This window comes from Talpa europaea (genome assembly GCF_964194135.1).
Source record: "Talpa europaea genome assembly, chromosome: 3".
Lineage (NCBI taxonomy): Eukaryota > Metazoa > Chordata > Mammalia > Eulipotyphla > Talpidae > Talpa > Talpa europaea.
The window spans coordinates 65,460,092-65,487,581 of record NC_140069.1 but is presented as its reverse complement, the minus strand read 5'-3'; the positions used below and the strand labels follow the sequence as shown (position 1 = coordinate 65,487,581).

The following is a 27,490-nucleotide window of genomic DNA, read 5'->3' as shown; positions in this document are numbered from 1 at the left end:
TTTTTGAGAGGTTATTTTCAAATGAGAGTTTATTTATACCAATTAGATATTATCCATTGAGTCTGAATTATGTTTTGTGTTATTTCAGGAATATTTAGTACCTGTTCTGCTGTGAGGTGTATTTACACCTTGGTTTCAACAAGCTTTTCATATAATAAATTATGTACTAGTGAAAACAAGAGAGTGGGAGATATCCTTATGTTGTTTCTATTAAAAATAGCACCAACTTTCAAAGTCACACTTAAAAAAAATGCTTGCAATATACTTTGTTCATTAATGCTTATAAGAGTTGCTGAAATCTTACTTCTTTAGAAATACCTTGAGGTAGGCATGAAATATACATAATATAATGAAATATTATGGTAATAAAATTAGTATCTTATGGAAGAAATTAAACTTTCAATAGTTTGCAAACAGAAGCACAATTTATTTCACAGAAAGTCATGAGTAAACAAAAATATATTTACATTAGAATATATAATATACTGTATAAAAATTACTTGACATTAAATATGAACTTAATGTGAAGTATGCAGCTGTAAATTGTAAGACCAGATGGTTCCATAAATCCAAGTAGAAAGGTAGGGAATATGTATTTGTTGGTTCTTTGTGAAACTGTTTTATTTTAAAGTAGTTTTCTTTTTTTAGTCAGGTGATATGTCTTAGGAAATGTACCACCAGCCTAAGGTGTTATATTTTCATTTTTATAAAGAATGGAAAGAAAATCATTTTCTGTTTAATAGTCAAGGAATGTTTTATGCTCTACATAAAATCAATTTTATCAGTAGAATTTGATTTTTTTGATTTATAGCATAAATGTATGTGTCAAATATAGAGTTTGTGGAAATAAGTAGATTGGTAATAAGGACTTGTGAATATTATTTATTTGCATCTGTAATGTCTATAGTATTATGCAAAAACTTGATAAATTGATTAGAGGTTACTGAAAATTATCCTAAATGTTGATGTTAAAATGTCAAGTGTGTTGCATTTACAATTTTTTAGCATAGGATTCTAAAAAGAAAGTTCCTATAGCAACAGAAGGGTTTTTATATTTTCTACAGGTAAAAGAACCATGGTGGGAATTTTAGAATGTCAGGGAGCAGAGGGGAGAAAACTATTTGTGAGATTACATGATAGGATAAGGAAAAACAGTAACTGGAATAGGGAAATCAAATTCTTTCCATAACCCAGCTAATAATTGCCTATGAGTAAGTTAGTTAGACATTTTCAATTTTTGCCTTTTAATCTTAAAAACTTTTTAATGAATTAATCTTTCAGGTCACTTCCAGATTTGAAAACCTATTATATAAAAATAAGGAGGGTAAAGAACACCAAAATATGATGTGAGATACTTTGTATTTAATAAATTATGTTCAGAGATACAAAAGATTAAATGTCAATGAAAATTTAAGAAATGTTGCATTACCTTACATGTTGATAGAATAAGATTCTTAACTTTCTTACACTGTCCATTCATTTCATCATTTGCTAAGCTTGCTTGCTAGAATCATTTTATGATTACAAATTTAGGATTTCTCTTGTGAGTTTGCCCTGTACTCCTTTCATAAAATTAATATCAATCAATCAATAATATCAACACTTTGAACATTTGCTACTTAGAAGGCTCTGTTCTCAACTTCTCTTTGGTCCTTATGCTTCTCTTTCTGTTTTCTGTAAAATCTTACTGGCTTAGCACATACCTGTGGCATTGACTTATTATTTTTCTGCTTGATTAAATAAAAGTAACTCCAAATCAAACAATTAACTCATTTCGTGATTTAAGTGAATCCAAAGTAGATTAAATGTTTTTATATGTACTGTGCCAACTTGTATGTTGTTTTCAGATTATATGGGATATTATTGACTGAGTAGCACTTCCTCATGTATTCAGAAAAATGGAGACCTCCTCATGGATAAAAGGAAAGTGATCTTTGACTAGAACTTCCCCTGACTTAAGTAATAATAGTCGTTCTGTATCTGATCAGTATTAATCATTTCAGTGTGCTAAAAAATACTAACTTATGTTCTAGCTATCTCCTATATAATTCATACCATGGCACACATCTCATTCTTGCAAGTTTATATCCAGAATCTGTATATAGCTCCCAGCTTGCCTCTGCCATTTCCCTGCCTTCTGTGGCAATGCTGCTAGTGGTACTGGTGCAAATTAAAGGCTTTCTGAACTTACTTGTAGTGCACTGCTGGTGGAAAGACAAATAAATGAAAAAGAAATACATTGAACTGTTCTTTGAAGGAAATTATCCTACTGAATGACATCCAATTATCTTTAGATATATTGAATATATTACTTTATACACTTTTAGATATAGCTTGTTCATGAGTCAGTATAGAAGACATTTTAAATAACGCATCAATATATAGCATTTGGACAGTGAAATAAAGCCATGAAAGAAAAGCAAGAAGTTGGCAATACCAAAGAGGAATAAAAGAGGTGTCTAGGAATAAAGATTCCTTGAAATGTTGGACACTATAGTGTGATTTTTTGTTAAAAGAAAAGGCTTATGGACTAATATTTGGTTATTAAGGGGCTATGTCAGATTGGACAGTATTTCAATATCCAATATATACTCATTTCTGTACATCGCACATTAGTAAATATTTTATTAAAGTCAGAATAGTGAAGCAACTCTAAATCATGCAACACAAAAGACATGGAGAATTTGGAGGTTGGTTATTTATGAAAATGAAGACATGGAAAAAATATAATTATCTTCAAAAGAGAAAGCATACCTTATATTTTTCCACAAGGGAAAAAACAACCAAATAGAAATCTAACATGATCAATTTGATCTTAGTTCAATTGTCAAATCAGTCCTAACAAAAAGAAGAGGGCCTCACTGGTGGTACAGGATTAAAGTCTCAGCAAGCACTGTCAAGCTATCACTAGCTACTGTGGCATGAGTTCAATCCCCATCCAGGGAGCCAGCCCACATGGCACAGCAGACCCCCTCCTGTCTCATCCACTCTCTCCTCAGCAGTGTATTTCAGTCAGTTTGCTTGTTCTATTCCCCATTCTGTCTCTGGTGAATCCTCTCACCCCCCACACCTCTGGACTAGACCACAGGTCTTATATGCATAAATAAATAAAATAAATCTTAGAAAAATAAGAATGGTAATATCACACTTACAAACTATAAGCTATATTACACAGCTATAGTAATTCGAACAGTGTGGCACTAGGCTAAAAATAAACACATAGACCAATGACGTAGAATAGAATTGAGAGCCCAGAAATTATCACACACACATGCATACTTTATAATTAAGGAGCCAACAGTATCCAATGGAGGAAGAAATGTCTCTTAAAAATATAGTGTTGTGAAACTGGACTGCCACATACAAAGAAACTAGACCTCTATCTCATACCATATACAAAAATTAAATCAAATGGATTAAAGGCTTTAATGTAAGATTGGAAACCTTAAAATACTTTTAAGAAAATACAGGCAAAACACTCCATGACCTCCAGTAGTATTTTGTTTCCCTTGGTGTTGGAGTCATATCTTTAAAGACACCCATGAAGTGAATGTTGTGGAGTATTTTAGTGTTTTGCTCATGTTTTCTTCTATGCATTTTATAGTTTCAGATCTCACATCCAAGTCTTTAATGTATCCCTTATCTCAGCAACTTTACTTTCAGAATTCTGTAAGACTCTAACATGAAAATATAAGCATATAAAATGCAGTTGCATAAATTTTGGCATATACAAATATACCTGTTAAATATAAAGCATAAATTAAAAATATCAATTATTGTAAATAGTGTTCCAATAAGCATAGGGGTGCAGGTTTCCTTTTGAATTAGTGTCTTTATGTTCTTTGGGTAGATTCCTAGGAGTGGAATCACTGGGTCATATTTAATTCCATATTTAGTGTTTTAAGTGATGGCCACAGATTTTCATAGTGACTGTATTGGTTTATATTCCTACCAGCAGTGTAAGAGGATTCCTTTTTCACCACATCCTTCCCAGCAATTATCATTTCTACTTTGTTTTTGTTGTTTTTTTTTTTTCTCAATATGGGCCATTCTCACAAGTGTGAGGTGGCACATCTCATAGTGGTTTCGATTTGCATTTCCCTAATAAGTGATAGAAACAACCCAAATACCCCCAAATAGATGAATGGATCAAGACGATGCAGTATAGGCACCTCCCTGGGGGTGCAAGGGGTTAAGACACAACACATGAAGCTGTCCACACCCTCTGCAGCATGAGTTCAATCCCCAGCTGGCCAGAGAGCAACCCACATAGCGAGGCAGACCTCTCCTAACTCGACCACTGCTCCCCTCAGCAGTGTATTTTAGTCAATCTGCCTGTTCTGTTCTCCACTCTGTCTCTGGTGATTCCTCTCACCCCCCACACCTCTGGCCTGCACCCCAGCTCTTGTATGCATAATAAATAAATCTTAAAAAAAAATAAGATGTGGTATATATACACAATAGAATACTACTCAGTAATCAAATAACCGTATGTTGTTTGCAGTAACATGGATGAAGCTGGAAGGGATTATGCTAAGTGAAATAAATGAGAAGGGAAAATATTAATATTGGATTAATATTAATATTAAAATATTAATATTGGAAAATATTAATATTGGATGGTTTCACTTATATGTGGAATATAGAGAAACCAAATGAAGGTTTGGAAAAAAGACAAAACTTGCAAACTGACTATAGATCTGAAGCCTATAGGAGGTGGGGGGTAAGTTGAGAGGTCAAAACGGAAGAGGGAAGAACACAAAGGTGGAGATAGATCACAGGTGGTATGGTGGTGGGAGAACAGGGACTACACCTGAGGGGAGAAATCAAATACTGTCCAAAAATTAACAACAATTTAAGAAAAACTAATTTAATTTAAAAAAGATTAATTATGGAGTTATGAGATGATATGTGGAAATTTATACAAGGTATGAAGCAAACATAAATTGACAACAAAATGTCAAAAAGAAAAATCAACATGGTACTTTAGAGAAATTTGAAAGTGTTATGAAATTAATGGGTTAGAAGTAGAAAATAAAGTTCTTCTTAGAAAGTGATAAATAATATGAATAATGAAGATAAAATCTACTTTATTTCTATTTCTTTAAATGAATTAGCATTGTTTCACATCCTTGTTAATTTTTGACAGCATAGGATTTCTCCTTCAGGTGTAGTCACCTCGCTTTCCCACCACCAAAGCACCCACAGTCTTCCACCATAGTTCATTGTGCTCTTCTCCCCATTCTAACCCCTTCCCTGCTGTTCCTGGATGCCTCCGATATATAACACCACAGTTTCACCACCCACACAACTCTCTGACAGACAAGTCCATGTCCATCTTTTGCATCTTATACCTTCCAAGTACAAAATATAATAAGGTATAGTTGTCTAAACTAATTACATTTACATTTTAGTACTTTCAAACTATTCAGAGTAATTTCAATATATTTACACATTTAGAAAAGGGGCTTTTGAAGTATTTTTTATTGCACTTAAATTCAAATTTTGAACTTGCTGATAATCAGTATTGACCAATAAGCTGATTCATGAAAATGAAACTGAATAAATATCCTCACTGAAAAAAAAAAGTCTCTAAAAGTAATCTATAGAGTTGAAAGTCAGTTTAGTAATACTTATCTTGTAATAAAGATAAATGACTAGAGTGGTCATTTCAATCCCAAACAGCACTCTATATTTTCCTTTAAGGTAATGTCAATTAAAACAATTAAGTAACATAAGGATCATTATTTTATTTGTTTTACATGAAATTAAGATTAGAAAGGACAGTGAAGCATTCTTCAATGGGAATGAAAACATAAGTAACATGGTGTACTGGTAAAGATATCAATAATAATTTCTAGGTCCTTTAATATAACCCTCTTTTTTCCAGGAAAAAACTTAACAACTTTGGGACTTGGGGATGGACATAATATGAGGGATACCAACACTTCTAGACTATTATTTCAGACCATTTAAACCTATGACCTACCTGAAGCCATACAATACTCTGAGTGTATTGTATACAATACAAAACTATACAATACAAAATTATACAATATACAAAACAATACTCTTAATGTATTGTATACAATACAAAACTATACAAACTATACAATACAGCATAATCTGAGTGATTTAATTGGTCTGCAATTTAGATACAGTGATGCTGGTGTTAATTGGGAAGAGTAAGAAATCCATGACATAAATAAGTAGCCCCCTTTCAAATATTTAGCAGATATCTTTATTTAAAGTTCCTCTTTTTAAAAAAGTTTTATTTATTTATTTATACAAGCACTGGGGTACAGTCAGAAGCGGGGGAGGGTGAGAGAATTCACCAGAGCCAGAACCAGAACAGGGAGCAGAACAGGCAGACTGATGAAATACACTGCTGAGGGGAGCAGCAGGTGGCAGGAGAGGTCTGCATGTCATGTGGGACCCTAACCTGGCGGCCAGGGATCGAACCAGTGCTACAGAGGCTATGGGCAGCTTTGCAACCCAGCGCTCAACCGCTGCGCCACTGGGGAGGCCCTAAAGTTCCTCCTTTTGAGAATATCTTTTAGTTTGTTCTTCTGAAAAAAATCATGCTTGTTATTCAGAAAGTATAAGGAGAATTAAATCTTGCATCCATATCCAGTGATACTTATTATAAATTATTTATAAATTATATATATCTATTATAATATAAATTATAAATAATTTCAGATTCCCTTTATTATGACTAAAACTATATACATCATGTTTATATGTTTAGGTGATTTTTTGCTTGAAATGATCTGAGCCTTTTTGTGTGAAAAGAAGTGTGCTGCCATGTGTACAAGAAATTTTGGGAATGATAAAACCACAAAACAGGATACTCAATATTTCTATCCAGATAGAAAGTAGATGTTTATTATTGGCTAATGAATTTCCAAATATTTTTGAGTAACCATTAGTATTCTTGAACTTGAACATATTTCTATCCAGATAGAAAATAGATGTTTACTATTGGCTAATGAGTTTCCAAATATTTTTGAGACACCATTAAAGAGTATTCTTCCCCCTGGCCTGTTAAATATTTGCATTACATATTGCATAGTAAATATTGCTCACAACAAGAGACAATCACTCATCCTGGTCCTGAGAAGTCCAAATTGCATAGAACATTGGAGCAATGGACATAAAGGATGGGCAGGAGAGGGAGGTGCCCTCATTGAATGCCTCACTGTTTCTGCACTATGCACTTGCTGTCAGAAGAGGCTGCAGGTTTTCCATATATTGGAAATGCATGTGACCACAGTGGCTCCTGTATTAGCAAAGCATCAGAGCAACAAAACCATGTTGCCTGTGACAGCTATATGCTCACATGTAAGAGCATCACTATGCTCAGAATCATCAGGCCGGTAGTTAAGTTCTAGATGATAGCAGACAATACATCTTTTCCCTGGTTCCAGGTTCATCACTTATTCCAGTCATCTAATATTCTTGAGCCTTACTTTTATGACCATGACTAAGAAAAATGGAATTAAAATGTATAAATGGAATATCCAACATGGAATTGGGAGCCATTAGGAGACTATAACTTTTGGATATCTATCAGGTTAGACCACTCAGTAACCTGGATTTAAAACCACTTACATCACCCACAGTTAACCAGCTTCCTGACCCCCAGCATTTGGGGAGCTTGTAAAGATGATATGAGCCTACCTGTAGACACTGACAAACACTACCCAATTTTTGCTTCAAAGAGAACAATCTACATTGAACTGAAATGAAGACATCCCCTGCTTGCACAATTTTTATGCTTTTAAATAATCGTATTGACCCACATGTAGGAGGCACTTCTGACTATATAAACTCTGTAATTTTCCCCATATGGGAGTACTCACACAGTCTTGCCCAAGAGGGGCCTCCCTGAAGCTGTCCGCAGCCACTGCAGCATGAGTTCGATCCCCGGCCAGGGAGCAACCCACATGGAGTAGCAGACCTCTCCTGTCTTAACCGCTGCTCCCTTCAGCAGTGTATTTCAGTCAATCTGACTGTTCTGTTCCCTGCTCTGTCTCTGGTGAATACTCTCAACCCCCACACCTCTGGCCTGTACCCCAGTTCTTGTATGCATAAATAAAATAAATCTTTAAAAAAGGAGGGGTTTCCCAAGAATTGCAATCCCCTAAAGAATCTAAATAAAACTTTGTTTTCACTTACAGATTAAGTTTTGTTTCATGATTGAATTATATTTTATAACTTTTCTCATCTATTAAAAGGGATAGAACCACATTTCTTAAGGGGTATTGACTATCAGTAGATGTTTATGGAATATCTTAGGTAGATTTTCATTCATTATAAGTGATTCGGTAGATGTTATTTGACTAAAGAAAGTTCTTCTTCTACCTCTATCATAACTCCCCCAATTTTCAATGAATATGGCTACATTTTATGGAGAATTAATAGTCTAGGCTAGCAGATTTACTATGATATTTTTTCTCTTGTCTTTGGTCAACTGACCCACAGGAAATATATACATCATGCAACCAAATGAATATAGCTTGATCTTCAGTATAGCTATTTAAGCCACAGTAAGAATGAAACCCCTCACCACTCTATTTTTTTTAAAGATTTATTTATTTATTATTTATATAAGCACTGGGTACAGTCAGAAGCGCGGGAAGGTGAGAGAATTCACCAGAGCCAGAGCGGGGAGCAGAGCAGGCAGAAGGACCGAAGTACACTGCTGAGGGGAGCAGCAGGCAGCAGGAGAGGTCTGCGCACCATGTGGGACCCTCCTCTGGTGGCCGGGGAGCAGCCGGGGATCAAACCGGTGCTGCAGAGGCTGTGGGCAGCTTCGCAACCCAGCACTCAACCACTGCGCCATCGGGGAGGCCCCCCCACCACTTTTAATAAGCTGGTGTGAATGAAAAGAGGTTAGAAAAAGAATTTTCTTCCTTCCTGTCATCATTTCTATCAACTCAACGTGATATCCAAATAGGTACGGAAGTTTTTATGTTATTTTCTTTACTTAGATAGCATAACTTTTGACACTGGAAATAAAATACACACACACACATACCAGTAAATCCGGACCCAGTTAGTGATGCTATTACTGACCTTCACAGCAGTCTTGCCACACTCGCAAGTTGACCTTTGGTATCTCTGTGCAGCTCACATAACCCTGTGGGTATTCTGCCTTCAGGAAGACATCCTCCTGGATTTGCTGAATGTTGTCACCATTGTCACAAAGCACACAGCCCAATGATACCTGTTTCAGTTGAGTGAGTTGTTCAGGGGTAAACACTCCAGGGTTTTCATACCAGAACCTGATGAACAAAAAAGAAAAGTACAATGTGTCGGGTCTGCAGACTGTTCACTGGGCAGCAGGCAGAGCAGTCATAATGAGCAGGATGCTGAATGAAAAGAGGCATATGTCAAGGATTACACTTACCCTCCAACTGAGGATACCTTGAACTGCCTCCAGTATTTTTAAAATTCTTAAATGCAATGCTTTCAAACTATCAATTTCTGTTCATGTTTTAGAATATGATTCACAGTAAAACTCCAGTTTTTTTCTTTAAAAAAAAAAAAAAGGAAAGGGACCTCCCTGGTGGCACAAGCAGTTAAGTCGCAGCACAAGCTATCCACAGACACTGAAGCACAAGTTCGATCCCCAGTCAAGGGGGTGACCCACATGGTTCCTGGCTTCAATCATAAGGTTCCTGGCTCACCCGCTGCTCCCCTCAGCAGTGTATTTCAGTGCAGATCTCTTTGTTCTGCTGCCCACACTGTCTCTGCCCACCCTGCCCACACTCTGAATCCTCTCACCCCAACCCGTACCTCTGGCCTGCACCCCAGCTCTTGTATGCATAACTAAATAAATCTTTTAAAAATAAAAAAAAATGGAAAGCATAACTCTTAATCTAAAATTCATGCACTGACCTTAGGGCCTTAGGAATTATCTGAATACTTTAATACTGAAATATTATAGGGAATATTTAAGGGAAATATCACTTAATTTTTAATATGTACCAGTGATAATATCTATTGACTAATTGCTATAAACACATACAGTTTAATATGAAAGGATACATTTTAAAAAACTATTAAAGTTCATCCTGTTTTCATTGAAAAAATATTTGAGTACCTTACACAAAGAGCTTTTTTCTAAAGTTACATATGTAATTGTAAATTAAGATAGAAGCAGAAGTTTCTGCTTGCCACTCACGTGATAGTGTGGAATGCATTGTTTCCCAATATACTCATACATTGAAATTGTAAGGTGCAATACCTCAAAATGCAACTGTATGTGGAGACAGGATCTTTAAAGAGGTAGTTAAATAAAAATAATGTCATTAGGGGGTCATAATCCAATGTAATGAGTGTCCTTATAAGAAAAGCACATGTGGGCCCAGGTACAGAAGGAAGACCATGTGAAGACAAAGGGAGAAGATGGCCATCTACAAGGCAAAGATGAGAATTCAGAAGGAAGCAAATCTCTAGACCTGGATCTTGGACTTCTGGCAACCAGAACTGTGAGACTGTAAGTTTATGTTATTTACGCCACTCATTCTGCAGTAGTTCCTTGCTAGGGCAACCCTAGAAAACTAATATACATGGGAAGACAACCTACTCAAAAAATGAAGTTTTCTCAAACTTGTTCAGCTTGGATTATCTCTATTCTTAAGTTATAATTGATAAATTATACATGTTAGCCGAAGTATGTGATGCAAAAAATCCAGAGTGCTAAAAGTATTTTATAAAAAATTAATCAAATAAAGTATTATACTATTAATATTTGCCAATGTATAATAAAATAATTAAATATTTTATTTCTTTACTGTTCATATAAGAAATAGTTTGGGAAGAAATATTTTAAGCAAAGAATAACCTTTAGTAAATTTTAACGAACACCTAAGTCCTTGGCAGTGTTTCAAAATCTTTTGTATTAATTTTCTGTAATACAAAAAGTTCAATTGTCAGCCAAATTCACAATACTCTTAGCCTCTTAGAAATGTATTTTATTAATGATTTGGAAAATTCAAATTTGGAATACAATTGGTTCAAGTGATAAAAGAGAGCTAACACCATATTCCATACCAACTCTGGAAGGCTGCAGAGTTTTGAATTTTCTTAGTTTTTATACTTTTATTGAACATTAAAAAAAATGCATGACTAAGTTGCATTCTTCCACCAACTGCCTCCTATAATTTAATAAATACAAGCTTATTGACAATAAACACTTTGGACAAACAGATTTTTGCAATTATTTTCCATTAGTAAATACTCTCAGCACATAATTCTGTAAGATATTCTGTCTCAGGTCAACAATCTTCTTCAGTGATAATGGAAGAATGGAGTTTCAGATGAACTGATAAATCCTATCCTCCCAACATCACTTACAGTTGCCACAATCCTATGCAACAGTTACTATTATTTTTAAAGATTTATTTATTTATTTATACAAGCACTGGGTACAGTCAGAAGTGTGGGAGGGTGAGAGAATTCACCAGAGCCAGACTGGGGAATAGAACAGGCTGACCAACGAAATACACTGCTGAGGGGAACAGCGGGCAGAAGGAGAGGTCTGCGCACCATGTGGGACCCTCGCCGGCAGCTGGGGATCGAACCTGCGCTGCAGAGGCTGCTGGCAGCTTTGCAAACCAGCATTCAACCGCTGTGCCACTAGGGAAGGCCCAATAGTTACTATTTTAATACGGATTTTATAGATGGAGCTGCTTAGAATGCAATTATAATGGAAAAGGGAACAGATTCAAACACAGTGCAGAGAGTCTCCTGCATCCTATTAGCCACTGACTTCTACCACCTGCCTAGACAGTTTCTTTTCTTTCTTCCTTACAAAAATTACAATATGAATGCAATTTGGTATCATCAGTTACAAGAAAAATATTTATTGTATTCAATATAAAGTATAGAAAATAGGGAATGGCACTATCATGTTATAATACCTATATTTTTTTAAATATTAATTTATTTATTTATACAAGAACTGGGTACAGCCCAGATGCACATGATGGTGAGAGGAATCAACAGAGAAGGAGTGGGGAACAGAACAGGCAGAATGACGAAATACACTGCTGAGGGGAGCAGTGGGCTCAACAGGAGAGGCCTGCCACGCCATGTGGGACCCTCCCTGGCTGGTTGGGATTGAAGTGGCCCTGCAGAGGCTATGGACAGCTTCACAGTGCGGTGTTCAACATCCTGCACCACCAGGAGAGGCCCTATCTATATTTATTGAAAAATAAACAATTTCATTATCTTTGATTAGTATAATAGTTAATCCATCACCTGTCTCCATCTCTTAGCCGCTGAAACTGTGTAACAAGCAGGCACATAAGTGTCGGTCCCACTTGGGTTCCAGGGATCAGATCTTCTACCATTAGGGCAGGCCAGAAATCAATGTTGTCTGGAGTGCCATATAATCTGAAACAGAAACATGCAGATATGACACACTTAGGGTCTGGAAGTGACAGAGATTATTTTTATAAACCACTAAGTATTAATTTATTATATGCACACAACAAGGAAAGGTAAATATTGTTATTATTCCCATTTCACAGGTAAAAGCATTGATATTGATAGAAAAAATTAGGGATCACCAGCTGACACATATCAGAATAGTGGCCTAACCAAGAACATTTAACACCAAAACCATGTGATAGTCATTGTGTTGCCATTTATAATTATCCAACAAGTAGATATGGAATATATGGAATAACTATACGTGTGTGTGTGTGGTATTGCAGGGGTAGTGTAGGGTAAGGTAAAAGCATCAGGCTTTTCTGCCCTCCTGCCATTAGGATAGATGATGGAACCCTGTGGTCCTGAATGCATGCCTGATGGCGGGCACCTGGAGTAGGGTGTGGGCATATCTAGATGAGATTCACCTGGGCTAAGACTGGGCTTTTAAGGGTGGCACATGGGGACACCAACAGAACCCAAGAGAAGAAACAGAGAAGCAGAAGCAGAGAAGCAGAAGCATAACCATGAGAAAGCAGAGCAGCAGAGACCACCAGAGAACACCGGAGAGCCCAGAGTGAAGACTTGCTGGGGGCTGGGAGGTCTGCCAGCCTCCCGGCCCCCCAGCACCTCTGCCTGCTGTGTACCTGGTAAATCCCAATAAAAGCCTGCAAAAGCCATCAAGGGCTCCAGGACTCTCTCCTCCTTTTGCCTATTTGGGTCATAGAGATTCTGCTCTGTGTCCTTCCTCCTGTAAGCAGGTTTTCTATGGCCCAAGCAGACAGGTGAAGGAGGAGTCTGGAGCCCTCAGTGGCTTTTGCAGGCTTTTATTGGGATTTCACCAGGTACATGGCAGACAGGCCGGCATGCCTCCCAGCCTCCGGCAAATCTTCACTCTTTCTGGGCTCTCTCGTGTTCTCTCATGGTCTTGTTCTCTCTCTTCTGCTGGTCCGTTCTACTCTTTCACTTCCCCATCCTGATATTTTCTGGTGTTCTGCTGGTCCACAAAGCCACCCACTCCGGGTGCCTGCCATCAGGCATGCATTCAGGACCCCAGGGATCCATCATCAATCCTAATGGTGGGAGGGCAGAAAAGCCTGACAATTATTTAACCTACATGTATGTATACATAGATGTCCAAATAGCAAATAGTTCTCTCAGAAGCACATAGACAATAAAAAGTTAGCTCTCAAATTAGTGTTTTGTTTTTTTTTTATTCTTCACGTGGATACTTATTAGTTGGATTCCTGGGTCATATGGCAGGTCTGTTTGTAATCTATGGTCCCCCCAAGAGTGGAATTTATTGTTTCTGGTCTCTTTAGATGAATAATTCTCACAGGTGTGAGATGATACTCCATTGTGGTTTTGATTCACATTTCTCTGAAAATAATTGATGATTAACATTTTTTTATGTGACTGTTGGAAATTGGTATGTCTCCTTTGGAGAATTGTTAGTTCTCACTTAGGTTATTTATTTTCTTTTTGTATGAGTTCTTTGTAAACATTTGATATCAGTCCCTTATCAGTTGTGTGGTATGAAAATATTTTTTTCTCATTCAGTGGAGAGACTTTGTTTTAGTTATATTCTCTCTCATGGTGTAGTAGCTTTTTAGTTAAATGTTGTTGCATTTGTTGATGGAGGAAGCATTATGGGAGAACTCCAGAGGCAAGAGCACAGCGTAAGGACTACTGGCTTGAACTTGAGGCCCATGACACAAAATAGCTATAGCTTGAATCAGGTCAGGACATTTGAACTTCCTAAGAAGAGGCTACTAAAAAATTCCACACTGGGATATTTGAAACACCTGCCACACCCCACCCCATCCTGAGACATCCAAAATAGATGAAAACATCTATCCCAGTGTGAGAGCGCTAAAACACTTGCTATCCTTCCTCCCAATGTTGAAACACTTTACAAAATGAATTTGCAATGTCTGGCTCTACTGGAGGTGATCCTCTGATGTAAATGGCCCCAGTCCTCTTTTATAATCACTACCCCTACCCAGTACCAGTCCATTAACTACTCCAAGTACAAAAATAATAGTTGAACATTTACCTTAACTAAAACCCACACAAAATCAAATATGAGAAGACAGAAAAACACAATAAAAATGTTAAAAGAAAAAAATCCTGAAAGGAACCCTGGCTCAGTGGAATTATACAGCAAGGCATAAAGGGGAATTCAGGGCAAGGCCTGGCAATGCTGATTGAAGATAAAAAAATAAAAGGATGTAAGATAGAGATTATGAAAATATAGGCACCTACAGTTATAGATAATGGAGTTAAGAAACGCTATATCTGGGGCCTCCCTGGTAGCACAAGGGGGTAAGATGCAACCTTAGAAGCTGTCTGCAGCCTCTGCTACACAAGTTCGACCCCTGGCCAGGCAGGGAGCTACACACATGGCTCAGCAGACCTCTCCTGTCATGCCTGCTGCTCCCCTTAGCAATGTATTTCAGTCAGTCTGCCTGTTCTGTTCCTCACTCTGTCTCTGGTGAATCCTCTCACTCCCCACACCTCTCAGTTCTTTTATGCATAAATAAATAAATCATTAAAACAGAAACACTATATCTGATTTTAAAATATAATTAAGGGTCTTAATATCAGACAAACAGAAGCAATGGAGAGAATTAACTTGAAAACAATATTGAGGAAACAGGAATTGAGGAAGGTAGAGAAAAAAATAATTTAAAAAAAAGGAGACAGTATAGGAAGTCTCTAGGACAAGTTAAAGAGAAATAATATCTGGATAACAGGAATTCCCAAATGAATGACAAAGACAACGGCATAGAAAATCTGTGTAAGGAACAATCACAGAAAGCAATTAATCCAGGAAATGAGCCAGAAGTTGTGATTCAAGAGAGCCAAAGAGGGGCCTCCCCAGTGGTGCAGCGATTGAGCGCTGGGTTGCGAAGCTGCCCGCGGCCTTGCGGCGCCGGTTCGATCCCCGGCTGCTCCCCGGCCACCAGAGGAGGGTCCCACATGGCGCGCAGACCTCTCCTGCCGCCCGCTGCTCCCCTCAGCAGTGTACTTCGTCAGTCTGCCTGCTCTGCTCCCCGCTCTGGCTCTGGTGAATTCTCTCACCCTCCCGCGCTTCTGACTGTACCCAGTGCTTGTATAAACAAAACAAACAAACAAATAAATAAATAAATAAATCTTTAAAAAAAAAAAAGAAAGCGAAAGAGTTTCAAGCAAAACAATGGCAGATAAACATATAATACATAATAATAAATCTGTTGAGAACCAGTAAGAAGAACTAATGTTAAAAGTATCAATAGAGAAAAAGAGTAAGGTATAGGCAGTAAAAATAAGATTATCAGCAGATTTTTCAACAAAATGCTACAACCAATATGCGACTGAAGAGACATATTCAAAGAGTTTGAAGAAAGAATTCTAATCTACTTGGCAGGATTAACAATCAAGACAGAAGGAAGACTAAGGAGTTGCATAGAGAAAAATCTAAAATAATTTATCAACACAATGCCTTATATGAAAGAAATTCTGAAGGATTATTTACTTATTTATTTATTTGATTTATTTTTATATTCTCTATACAAATGCAACACCCTTATTTTGACCCCATAACCTCCTTTCACCGCCCCCCACCACCCATACAGTGTCTCTGGGTCATAGTTGTTTATTGATTTTGATTTTTACTTTCTTACAGTTATTCTTTTTCCTGGTCCCTTATTTAAGTTTTCTAGATTCCTGCTATGAGTGAGACCATCATGTATATTTCTTTTTCTTTCTGGCTTATTTCTCTGAGCATGATCCCTTCCAGCACCATCCATGTTGCTGCAAATTGCATGTGTTTATCTTTTTTGAATGCTAAGTAATATTTCATGGTGTATATGTACCACATCTTCTTGATCCAGTCATCTATTTTTGGGCATTTGGGTTGTTTCCAAAGCTTAGCTATTGTAAACAGTGCTAAAAATATAGGGGTGCAGGTGCTCTTTGGAATTGATGTTTCTGTGCCCTTTGGGAAAATACCTAGGAGTGGAATTGCTGGATCATATGGAAGCTCTATGTTTAGTAGGTCCAGAAATCTCCACACAGCTCTCCATAGTGGTTGGACAAGTTTGCACTCCCACCAGCAGTTCAGGAGAGTTCCTATTTCTCCACAACCTCGCCAACATTTGTTGTTGCTAGATTTTTTAATATGTGCCATTCTCACTGGTGTAAGATGGTATCTCATGGTAGTTTTGATTTGCATTTCCCTGATTACAAGTGATGTTGAACATTTTTTCATATGCCTGTTGGCCATTTGCATTTCCTCTGCAGATAAGTTTCTTTTTAGCTCTTCTGCCCATTTTTTGACTGGATTATTTTCTTTGTTGTTGTTGAATCTCATCAGCTCTTTGCAGATTTTTGTGATCAATCTTTATCATTAGTGTTGTGTGCAAAAATGTTCTCCCAGTCAGTGGGATTTCTCTTTGTTTCGGTTATTGTCTCTTTTGCTGTGCAGAAGCTTATTAATTTGATGTAGTCCCAGCTGTTTATCTTTGCCTTCACTATCACTGCTTTGGGTGATGTGTTTGTAAAGCTGTCTTTGATGTGCATATCACGTAGTGTTTCACCTATATTTCCTTCTATGTATTTTATGATTTCAGGTCTTATGGCTAGTTCTTTAATCCATTTTCAGTTGGTTTTTGTGTATGGTGTGAGGTAGTAGTCAAGCTTCATTCTTTTGCATGTAGCAACCCAGTTTTCCCAGCACCATTTATTGAAAAAACTTTCTTTGTTCCAATGCATATTCTTTGCTCCTCTGTCAAAGATTAGTTGACCATAAATCTGTGGGCTTATTTCTGGATTTTCTATTCTATTCCACTGGTCTGTGTGTTTGTTCTTGTTCCAAAACCATGCAGTTTTGATGTTAATGGCTTTGTAGTATAGTTTGAAATCTGGGAGTGTGATGACTCCATTCCCTTCTTTTTTTTTTTTTTTTTTTTCAGGAGAGCTTTGGCAATCTGGGGTTTTTGGTGATTCCACATGAATTTCATGTATAATTTTTCTATTTCTTTGAAGAATGACATTGAAATTTTTATTGGAATGGCATTGAATCTGTATATTGCTTTTGGTAGGATGGCCATTTTAATAATGTTTATTCTTCCAATCCACGAGCAGGGGAAGTTTTTCCATTTCTTTGAGTCTTCTTCTATTTCTTCTAACAGTGTTCTATAGTTTTCTTTGTATAGGTCCTTTACCTCTTTTGTTAGATTTATTCCCAAGTATTTGATTTTTTTTTGTTTCGATAATAAAAGGGATGTTTTCTTTTTATTTCATCTTCTTCAGATTTATTGTTTGTGTATAGGAAGGCTACTGACTTTTACGTGTTGACTTTGTATCCTGCCACTTTACTGAACTGATTGATGAGTTTAATTAGTTTTTCTGTGGAGTTTTTGGGTTCTCTGTGTATATTATCATATCATCTGCAAATAGTGATCGTTTGACTTCTTCTTTTCCTATTTGGATTCCTTGTATGTCTTTCTCTTGTCTTATTGCTCTGGCTAGGACTTCCAGTATTATATTGAAAAACAGTGGTGAGAGTGGTCATCCTTGTCTTGGTCCAGATCTTAATGGAAATGCTTTCAGCTTTTCACCATTGAGAATGATACTGTCTGTTGGCTTGTCATAGATGGCCTTTATGATGTTGAGGTATGTTCCTTGTATCCCAAGAATTTCAAGGGCTTTTATCATGAATGGGTTTTGCACTTTGTTGAAAGCTTTCTCCACATCTATTGATATTATCACATGGTTTTTATATATCTTTTTGTTGATGTGTTGGATAACATTCATTGATTTTCGGATGTTGAACCATCCTTGTGTCCCTGTAATGAATCCTACTTGTTCGTGGTGAATTATCTTATGGATACATTGTTGGATTCTGATACCTATATTTAATTGAGGATTTTGGCATCAGTGTTCATTAGGGAGATTGGCCTGAAGTTTTCTTTTTTTGTGTGTTGTCCTTGTTTGGTTTTGGTATTAGAGTAATGTTGGCTTCATAGAATATGTTTGGTATTATCCCTTCCTTCTCAATATTTTGGAAGAGTTTGTGAAGGATAGGCACTAATTCGTCTCTGAATGTTTGGCAGAATTCATTTGCAAATCCATCAGGTCCTGGGCTTTTGTTTTTGGGAGGTTTTTGATTACCATTTCAATTTTTCTGCTTGTAATTGGTCTGTTTAGGTGTTCTATTTCTTCTTTCTCTAGCTTTGGGTGATTGTAGAGTTTTAGGAATTATTCCATCTCCTCTAGATTGTTGAACTTGTTTCCATATAAATGTTCATAGTAGTTACTGATTATTCTTTTGATTTCTTCTGTGTCCATTGTGATTTCTCCTCTTTCATTCATGATCCTGTTTATTTTTGCTTTCTCCCTTTTTGCCTTCATGAGCCTGGCTAGGGGTTTGTCTATTTTATCTATTTTTTCAAAGAACCAGCTCTTGTTTTCATTGATCTTTTTGATTTTTTTTAGTTTCAATTTCATTTATTTCTGCTTTGGTTTTTGTTATTTCTTTCCTCTACTGGTCTTAGGGTTTTTTCATTGTTTTTTTCTAGATCTTTGAGCTTTGAGATTAGGTTGTTTCTTTGAGTTCTTTCTTGTTTCTCCATGTGAGCCTCTATTGCTATATATTTTCCTCTTATTACTGCTTTTGCTGCATCCCATACATTTAGGATATTGGTGTCCTTGTCATTCAATTCAAAGAATTTTTTTTTTAATTTCTTCTTTGATCTCCTCGTTAGTCCAGTGGTCTTCCAGAAGTGTGGTTTTCAATCCCCATGAGGTAGGAGAGTTCCTTGCCTTCTTTTTATGGTTTATTTCTAGTTTGATGCCTTCATGGTCAGAAAAGATGGTTGGTGTGATTTCAATCTTAATGTGTCTGCTGATGTTGTCTTGTGCCCCAGTATGTGATCGATCCTGGAGAATGATCCGTGTGCACTTGAGTAAAACGTGTAGTCAGGTTTTTTTGGGTTTAGTGTTCTATAGATGTCTGTTAAGCCCAAGTGCTCTAGATCCTTATTTAGAGCTTTAGTGTCTTTACTTATTTTTGGTCTCGTTGATCTATCCATTGTTGATAGTGGTGTGTTGAAGTCTCCCACTATGTATGTGTTTTCTCTGATGTCTGTTTTCAGAGATGACAATAGTTGTCTGATATATTTTGGTGCTCCTTTATTTGGTGAATATATATTAATGAGTGTTATTTCTTCTTGAAGTATTGTCCCCTTGATCACAATGTAGTGACCGTTGGGGTCTCTTTTTCTCTTTTGAGTTTGAAATCTTTTTTATCTGATATAATTATAGCTGTTCCTGCTTTCTTTGTTGGTCTATTTGCTTGTAGGATTGTTTTCCATCCTTTAACTTTGAGTCTATTTTTATCTTTTGTAGCTAAATGTGTTTCCTGGAGATAGCAAAAGGTTGGGTTTTGTTTCTTAATCCAGCCTGCAAATCTGTGTCTTTTTATTGAAGAGTTTAGTCCATTTACATTTAGAGTTAATATTGATATGTTAACATCTGTATTTGCCATTGTGTTTGTCATTCCTTTGATTTTATTTATTTATTCTTTTAATAACTTTTTTATGGGGCCTTCTTTTGTTGTTATTCGTCCCTCTGAGTTTCTGGCTTTAGGACTCCTTGTAGTATTTTTTGGAGTGGGGGTTTAGTCATAATGAAATTCCAGATTTCTGTTTGTCTGGAAGGTCCTTATTCTTTCTTCACAGGGGAAGGAGATCTTTGCAGGATAGAGTATTCTTGGTTGGCATCTGTTTTCTTGGAGTCTGTTGACTATGTCCCTCCACTCTCTCCTTGCCCGTAGTGTTTCTTCAGAGAAGTCTGATGTCAGCCTGATTGGTTTTCCTTGGAATGTTATATGTTTCTTCCCTCTTGTCAGCTTCATTATTTTTTCCTTGTCCTGGATTCTTAGAAACTTTACTGTTATATGTCTTGCTCTATTTTTCCTTTCATCATGGAAGTTTGGTGTTCTTGCTTCTTATATATCAATTTTCAGCTCCTTCTTCACGTTTGGGAAGTTTTCTTCAATTATCTCCTTCAGTATTTTCTCTGTTCCTAAATCTCTCTCCTCTCCTTCTGGATTCCTATAACTCTTATATTTGCTTTCCTCATGGAGTCAGATAGATCCTGAACTCTTTCTTCAGTCTTTTTCCTTAGTAATTCTCTTTCCATTTCTGTTTTGGTTCTTTTTTTTTCTGTGTCTTCAAGAGTATTTATTCGTTCTTCCATTTCATCTATTCTGCTTTCATTGCTTTTCCCAGAGTTCTTTAGTGCCTCCATTAATTCTTTGATCTCCTGCATTTCTTTTACTTCCCTCTTTAGGGACTCAATTTCATTCTTCTGATTGTTGATTATTTTTCCCTTATCATTGTTTTCCTTTATGACTTCTGTCAGTTTTTTTATCATGGCAATTTTAAATTCTCTTTCTGGAAAACTCAGAAGTTCTTCCAAGTGACTATTGTTGCAATCTGGTGGGTGGTTTTATTTTTGTGGTGTCTTTTTCCTGAGGAGTTGGTGGGTTGCATGTGGATTTTCTACTCCGTACTGTCTGTTTTCTAATTTGCAGTTTGCATTGGGACAGTGTGTTGCTGGTACTGGCCGGCATCTTGGGGGAACTTCCCAGCTCACCTCTGGCTCTTCCAGGAGCCGTCAGGCGGTTTCAAGCAGGCTTTACTGAAGAAAGGTCCCTGTTCTAAAAAGGTGATGCGGGTTCTCACTCCTCTGCATGCCTGGTCTGCCCAGGAGGTGGGTTCCTGCTCCTCCTCTGGGCTGGGACTGCCGGCCAACAGGGGCCTGGCATGGGCGAACTTCCCTGCTCACCTCGGCTCCTCCAGGAGCCTTCTGCCAGTTTCAAGCAGTATTTACTGAAGAAATGTCCCTGTTCTAAAATGGGGATGTGGTACACACTCCCTGCATGCTGGTCTGCCCCAGCATTGGGTTCCCACTCCCTAAAGGATTTTTTATAAAGTATCAGTACAATGCTTATCAATGCAATAGGCTCATAAATTACTTAATGTTTCAGCCATTACAACCAGCAATGAATCTACTTGTACTCTCACAGATGTATGAAATTCTAACCCCTATTGCCTTTGATTATGGTCACATGTTTAGAAATAGGGTATTTGCAGATGTAATCAAGTTAAGATGAGGTCAGTAGGGTAGGTTCTAGTCCAATATGGCTGATATCCTTATAAGACAGAAATATGAATACAGGCACACATTGAGAATGGCATGTGATGGCAAAAATCAAGATTGTTTACTATAGCTGCAAGTCAATGTTTCCAAAGATTGGTGACAAAACACCAAAAGTTATAAGTCAAAAGATACTATAGATTTCAGAGGGAGTGTGGTTATGCTTAAATCTTGATTTTAGACTTCTAATCCTCAGAATTGTGAGACAATAAAATTTGTTATCTTAAACCACCCATTTTAAGGTACTTTGGTATGGTACACCTAGTCATTACCATTATCCTGTTATTAGCTTATTTTTAGTGCAATGTAATTTTGTGGGTAACTTTAAATTAATTCCTTAGAATAAGTAATAAATACTCTTGAATGTTTAAAATTAAATTATACAGTATATAAGAAATAACGATTAATGGAAACAACTTAATAAGTTGAAATTAATGCTCATGAAATCTTCATCTCCATGTTCATTGAACGTTGAACATTTCATTGAAATGAAAAGGCTCTAGGGACATTTGACTGGGATGCAGCCCTAAACAAAGCATTAGAGCATGCAGTCCAATGCAGAGTGAAATCTGTCTTCATGGAAAAAAAAAACAAAAACAAAAACAAAAACTTGACTTTGATAACATTTAACTATGTTTTTAATTAATTTTTTAAAATTTTTTAAAATTTTTTTTTATAGAGGCATGCTTTATTTATTTGTTTGTTTTGTTTGTTTTTGTTTATACATGCACTGGGTACAGTCAGAAGCGCGGGAGGGCGAGAGAATTCACCAGAGCCAGAGCAGGGAGCAGAGCAGGCAGAAGGACCGAAGTACACTGCTGAGGGGAGCAGCGGGCGGCAGGAGAGGTCTGCGCGCCATGCGGGACCCTCTGCCGGTGGCCGGGGAGCAGCCGGGGATCTAACCGGCGCCGCAGAGGCCTCGGGCAGCTTCGCAACCCAGCGCTCAACCGCTGCGTCACCGGGGAGGCCCTAACTATGTTTTTAAATGTAGGTTCTAATATTTTCTATTTGTGCAAGATAAAACGCAAATGAAATAATGAGTAAAGAAAGTTTAGTTTTATTGAAAAATTGTACTTTGTCACTATTTTGATGTACAAAGAGTTGAAAGAAAAGCTTTGCAAGACCTTGAAATGAGTAATTTCATACCATAAAGACTACACTGTCAACCTGTATCTAATTTCACAATGACGGTTTGACTTAAAACCTCCTTTAGAAGGACGGGCAATAATAAGAACTTGCACTCAACTGGATTATTTTGAGATACAAGGAGATAGAGGTCCTATGTGTAATATTTTCAGGGCTATACAGGCTCACTTGCTTCAGAGAGTGAATGACAGATAATATAGCAATATATGATTTAGTTAAACAAAAAAAGACTTTACCACATACACTGAAAAATGTTTTTTTATAATAAAGTGTCCTTGCAAAAAATTTTCTGAGATTCATGATTTCTTATAACAAATATACCACTAGTGACTCTTAGAGAAAAAATCAGAAAAAAGTGTCCTTGTTGAAAACAAAATGACCTTGTGTGCTCTCATACACAGTAAATTTTCTTCTGGCTTGGGATGTCTGCTTCAATTTGAAGAAAGTAGAGGATGTGACTATCGGAGATATTAAAACAATGAGAACATACCACCCTCCTTGTATGATTCACCAGATCAGAAACAGTGTGCAATATAACCTATGGCTCATTCATAGTCACTGAAACACCAAAAGGAAGTATGAATTTCTTGACTGGGAAGAAAAATTCCTTAGAATACTTTTTATTAGAACTTTATCTCAAGATTCTAAATGTTGCCTGAAAGATTTGAATGGCAGGGCCTCCCCTGGTGGCACAGCGGTTGAGTGCTGGTTTGCAAAGCTGCCCGCAGCCTCTGCAGTGCCGGTTCGATCCCTGGCTGCCGGCGAGGGTCCCACATGGCATGCAAAGCTCTCCTTCCATGCCCACTGCTCCCCTCAGCAGTGTATTTCTTCGGTCTGCCTGTTCTGTTCCCAGTTCTGGCTCTGGTGAATTCTCTCACCCTCCCGCGCTTCTGACTATACCCAGTGCTTGTATAAATAAATAAATAAATCTTTAAAGGAAAAAAAAAAAAAGATTTGAATGGCACCACCAATTTTTTTCTTTTAAATTCTTATGCAATTATTTTATTTTGTTTTGAATTTTGGAGATTTAAAAAGTTCCATCTGTAAGACTCTCCTCTGTAACTGATACGACACAGAAAATTAAGCAAATGGGGAAAATGGTTCAACTCACATTTTTCTTTTTGAATAATTATATAATTTTATCATTTTTTCTTTTACTCTTATAGGAAGAACTTTATTTTCTACTACTACTTAGGAAGAATGTGAGCTAAGGTATTTTCCTAAAATGTTTCTGGAGAAGTAAAAATGTGATAGTTCATCAAATATTCAAAAGTGGAGTACAGCATAACAGAATATAGAACTCTATAGTTATGTACAATTAAAAATAATTATGTAAATTCTACTTTGTTATCAGCTAGCATAAAACAGGGGAAAAGGACAGAAAGCAATAGAAAAATCAAAATATGAAAGCAGTGAAGACAGAGAATAAAACGTAAGACAGAGATACATCCGGCAGTCATGGAAAGAAGGACAGATTTCCACATAAGAAAAGGAACAGATTCATGTATAATTCAAATCTATGACATGGAGATCTGCATATTAGAAGAAACATCCAGAAAGATCTCATGAAAATAAGAGATTTGTAGCATGGCAACAATTAGCAACTAAATTCTCCTCCCTTTAGTTTTTACCCCTGTGGTAAATATAAATGAAATTTTGCTTTTAGGACTCATAGGATAACATACAAATACTCAAAATACATTTTCTAGGGCATCCCCGGTGGTGCAGCAGTTGAGCACTGGGTTGCGAAGCTGCCCGCAGCCTCTGCAGTGCCAGTTCGATCCCCGGCTGCTCTCTGGCCACTGGAGGAGGGTCCCACATGGCGCGCAGACCTCTCCTGCCACCTGCTGCTCCCCTTAGCAGTGTATTTCATCAGTCTGCCTGTTCTGCTCTGGCTCTGGTGAATTCTCTCACCCTCCCATGCTTCTGACTGTACCTGGTGTTTGTAAAAATAAATAAATAAATCTTAAAAAAAATTAGTTATAAAATATATATATATATATATATTCTACTAATTGCTACTGACACACAGTAATCCTTTGATACCTCTGATCTAAAAAGTGGTTTCTTTGTGCATATAAAGTTAATTAAATAGCCTTGGATGTTAGAAATATGCAATTCGCAAATAGAGACTTTCTTGAAAAGTAACCAAATCAAATAGATTGAAAAATAGCTGAAAAGGACACAAACATTTCCCTCTGTGTGAGACAATATTACTGAATGCCATGTCTATAAACTCCTAGAGAAGTCCTGTATGTTTGGGCCCTCAGGGCAGTCAGTAGGATGTCCTGGGTGGGGTTCAAACTGTGCCACTCCAGGAAATGGGGATAAGCAGTGCAGCATGGTACCCAACTATGCCCCCTGACATCTGGACAGACCGTGGGCAGAGACTGTGATATGGATTTTTTTTTTCTTCACTAAAGTTCCTTTTGTTTGTATTTGTGATGTCAGGTGGCTGAATCCAGAATCAAGGAGAAATGTTCTGACTCAGAGACAGTTTTCTGGCAGTTTGCCTGATGTCGAAATCATAGAAACCTCTTGTCTACAAGCCACATGACATAGATGCATAGCAACTTAAGGAAATATAGTAACAAAGACTGTCTTTTTACACTTAAATTATCAATCTTTTCATTCAGTCCAGAGTCTCAAAGATTTATTAAGGTGTTTAGCTGCTGGTCTGGGTTATACAAAAAAAAAAAAAAAAAAGGATAGAGAAACCTGCTACCCTAAGCCACCCACAAAGTCGGCACTCTCCGACCAACAGAAAGGAGAAAAAAAAAAAAAACAAAACTAAAACAACCAACAAGAACAAACTATGCATCAAGCGGAACTGTGAGTGGAAAGGAACTATTTCAGCCACTGAACCCTGTGAACTGGAACTCTGGAGAACCATGCAGGATTCGCTGCGGAGGTGAGCAAACAGCTCTGGGTGCCATTGGAGTAAAATAAAGCCTCCCAGGAGACCTACAAACAGCCCAAGGCCAGCTGGTAGGCTTGTGTGGAAAAGCAGTGCGCTGGAAAATCCTACGGGGATTGGGGCTGCCCAGGTCTCCGCGCCTGCAACCTAGGCTTTTGGGGAGACGCTGGGGGCCCTCATTGAGGTGAATGTCCCTCACTGAGTAAACAGAAACCAGGCGCCTGGACACGGGAACGGGCTGCAAAAGGTGCCATTTCTGCAGACTCTGAACTGGGCTACAGCCCTCGTCCTGGACCTGAGGGCTTTGGGAACTGAGACCCAGGGCATGAAATTCGGGACGAGAGATCCCCATGATGGTGGGGCACAAGGCAGACACAGCACCCCCACACCGTTGAGGCTCTCCATGCCACTCCCACTCTGTTCTTCTGGACCCACAGGCTTAAAAACAGTTCCCAAAGGACACTAGGAAAAATCTCTGGCACCACCGAGCGACCAGAAAAAAAAAAATCACCAACACCCTATAGTTGGAAACCAGGGATCACCAAAACACCCTCAGGCGCTGAGAGAGAGGGGGCCATGCAAGCGGGGGTCAGGAGGGAAACAAGGCATGGAGCAAGACCGGGCGCAAAGGGGAATGTGTACCCGCATTACCTTTTTAGAACAGGGACCTTTCTTTAATAAAAAGTAACCTTCTGCTTGTAACTGGCAGAAGGCTCCTGGCAGAGCCAGAGGGGAGCTGGGAAGCTCAACCATGCCAGGCCCCTTCTGGCCAGAAGTACGAGCACAGAGGGGGAGCTGGCACCCATGGCCAGGGCAGACTGGACCTGGACATGCAGGGGAGTGCGTCTCCACATCGCCATCTTCGAACGGGGAACTTTCTTCAATAAAGACTGCTTGAAACTGGCAGAAGGCACCCCACAGAGCCAGAGATGGGAAGGTGCCCTGCTCAGTCAGAGGTGAGCTGAAAGCCCCCCTACAAGCCTGGTCCCACCTGGCAGGAAGTGGAGCCCAGAGGGAGATCCAGTTTTTTTGGAACCCATTGTGCAATACAGCTGCTCCACCTCTAGGGAAGTTTGTGGGACTTCAAGACATACCTTTGTAATTAAACACAGAAGGAGGAAATATTCCATGACAGCAACCATTAACATATTCAAAGTACCACTGCCTCACTAGACTTCTGGCATAACAGCATTTGACTCGTTTGGACCACCAGTTCCCGAAACCCCACAAAGAGCACACCAAAAAGATGCCTGCCAGTACCAGCAACAGAGTGTCCCAACGCATACGGCAAATTAGAAGACAGACAGCAGGGAGAAGAAAAACTACATGCAACCTAGCAACTCCTCAGGAGAAAAACACACCACAAAATGAAAACCACCCACCAGAAGGCAATGACAGTGACGTGGAAGAACTTCTGAGTCTTCCAGAAAGAGAATTTAAAATTGCCGTAATTAAAAAACTGACAGAAGTCATAAAGGAAAACAATGATAAGGGAAAAATAATCAATGATCAGAAGAATGAAATTGAGTTCCTAAAGAGGGAAGTGAAAGAAATGCAGAAATCAAAGAATTAATGGAGGCACTAAAGAACTCTGGGAAAGGCAATGGAAGAAGAATAGATGAAATGGAAGAATGAATAAGTACTCTTGAAGACACAGAAATAAAAAGAACTAAAACAGAAAAGGAAGAAGAAGTACGAAGGAAAAAGACCGAAGAAAGACTTCGGGAACTACATGACTCCATGAAGAAAGGAAATATAAGAGTTATAGGAATTCCA

General features: G+C 37.9%; 1 protein-coding gene across 1 annotated transcript in view; it reads right to left on the bottom strand.

The window, feature by feature from the left end:
- The window catches only part of PXDNL (peroxidasin like), a gene marked incomplete at both ends in the record, with an annotated part of 520,299 nt that overhangs the window by 18,491 nt on the left and 474,318 nt on the right, over positions 1 to 27,490 (bottom strand). The window contains 2 exon segments of the mRNA XM_084230567.1: positions 9,082 to 9,290; positions 12,274 to 12,408. Of these exon segments, the coding sequence (XP_084086693.1) occupies positions 9,082 to 9,290; positions 12,274 to 12,408 (344 nt within the window).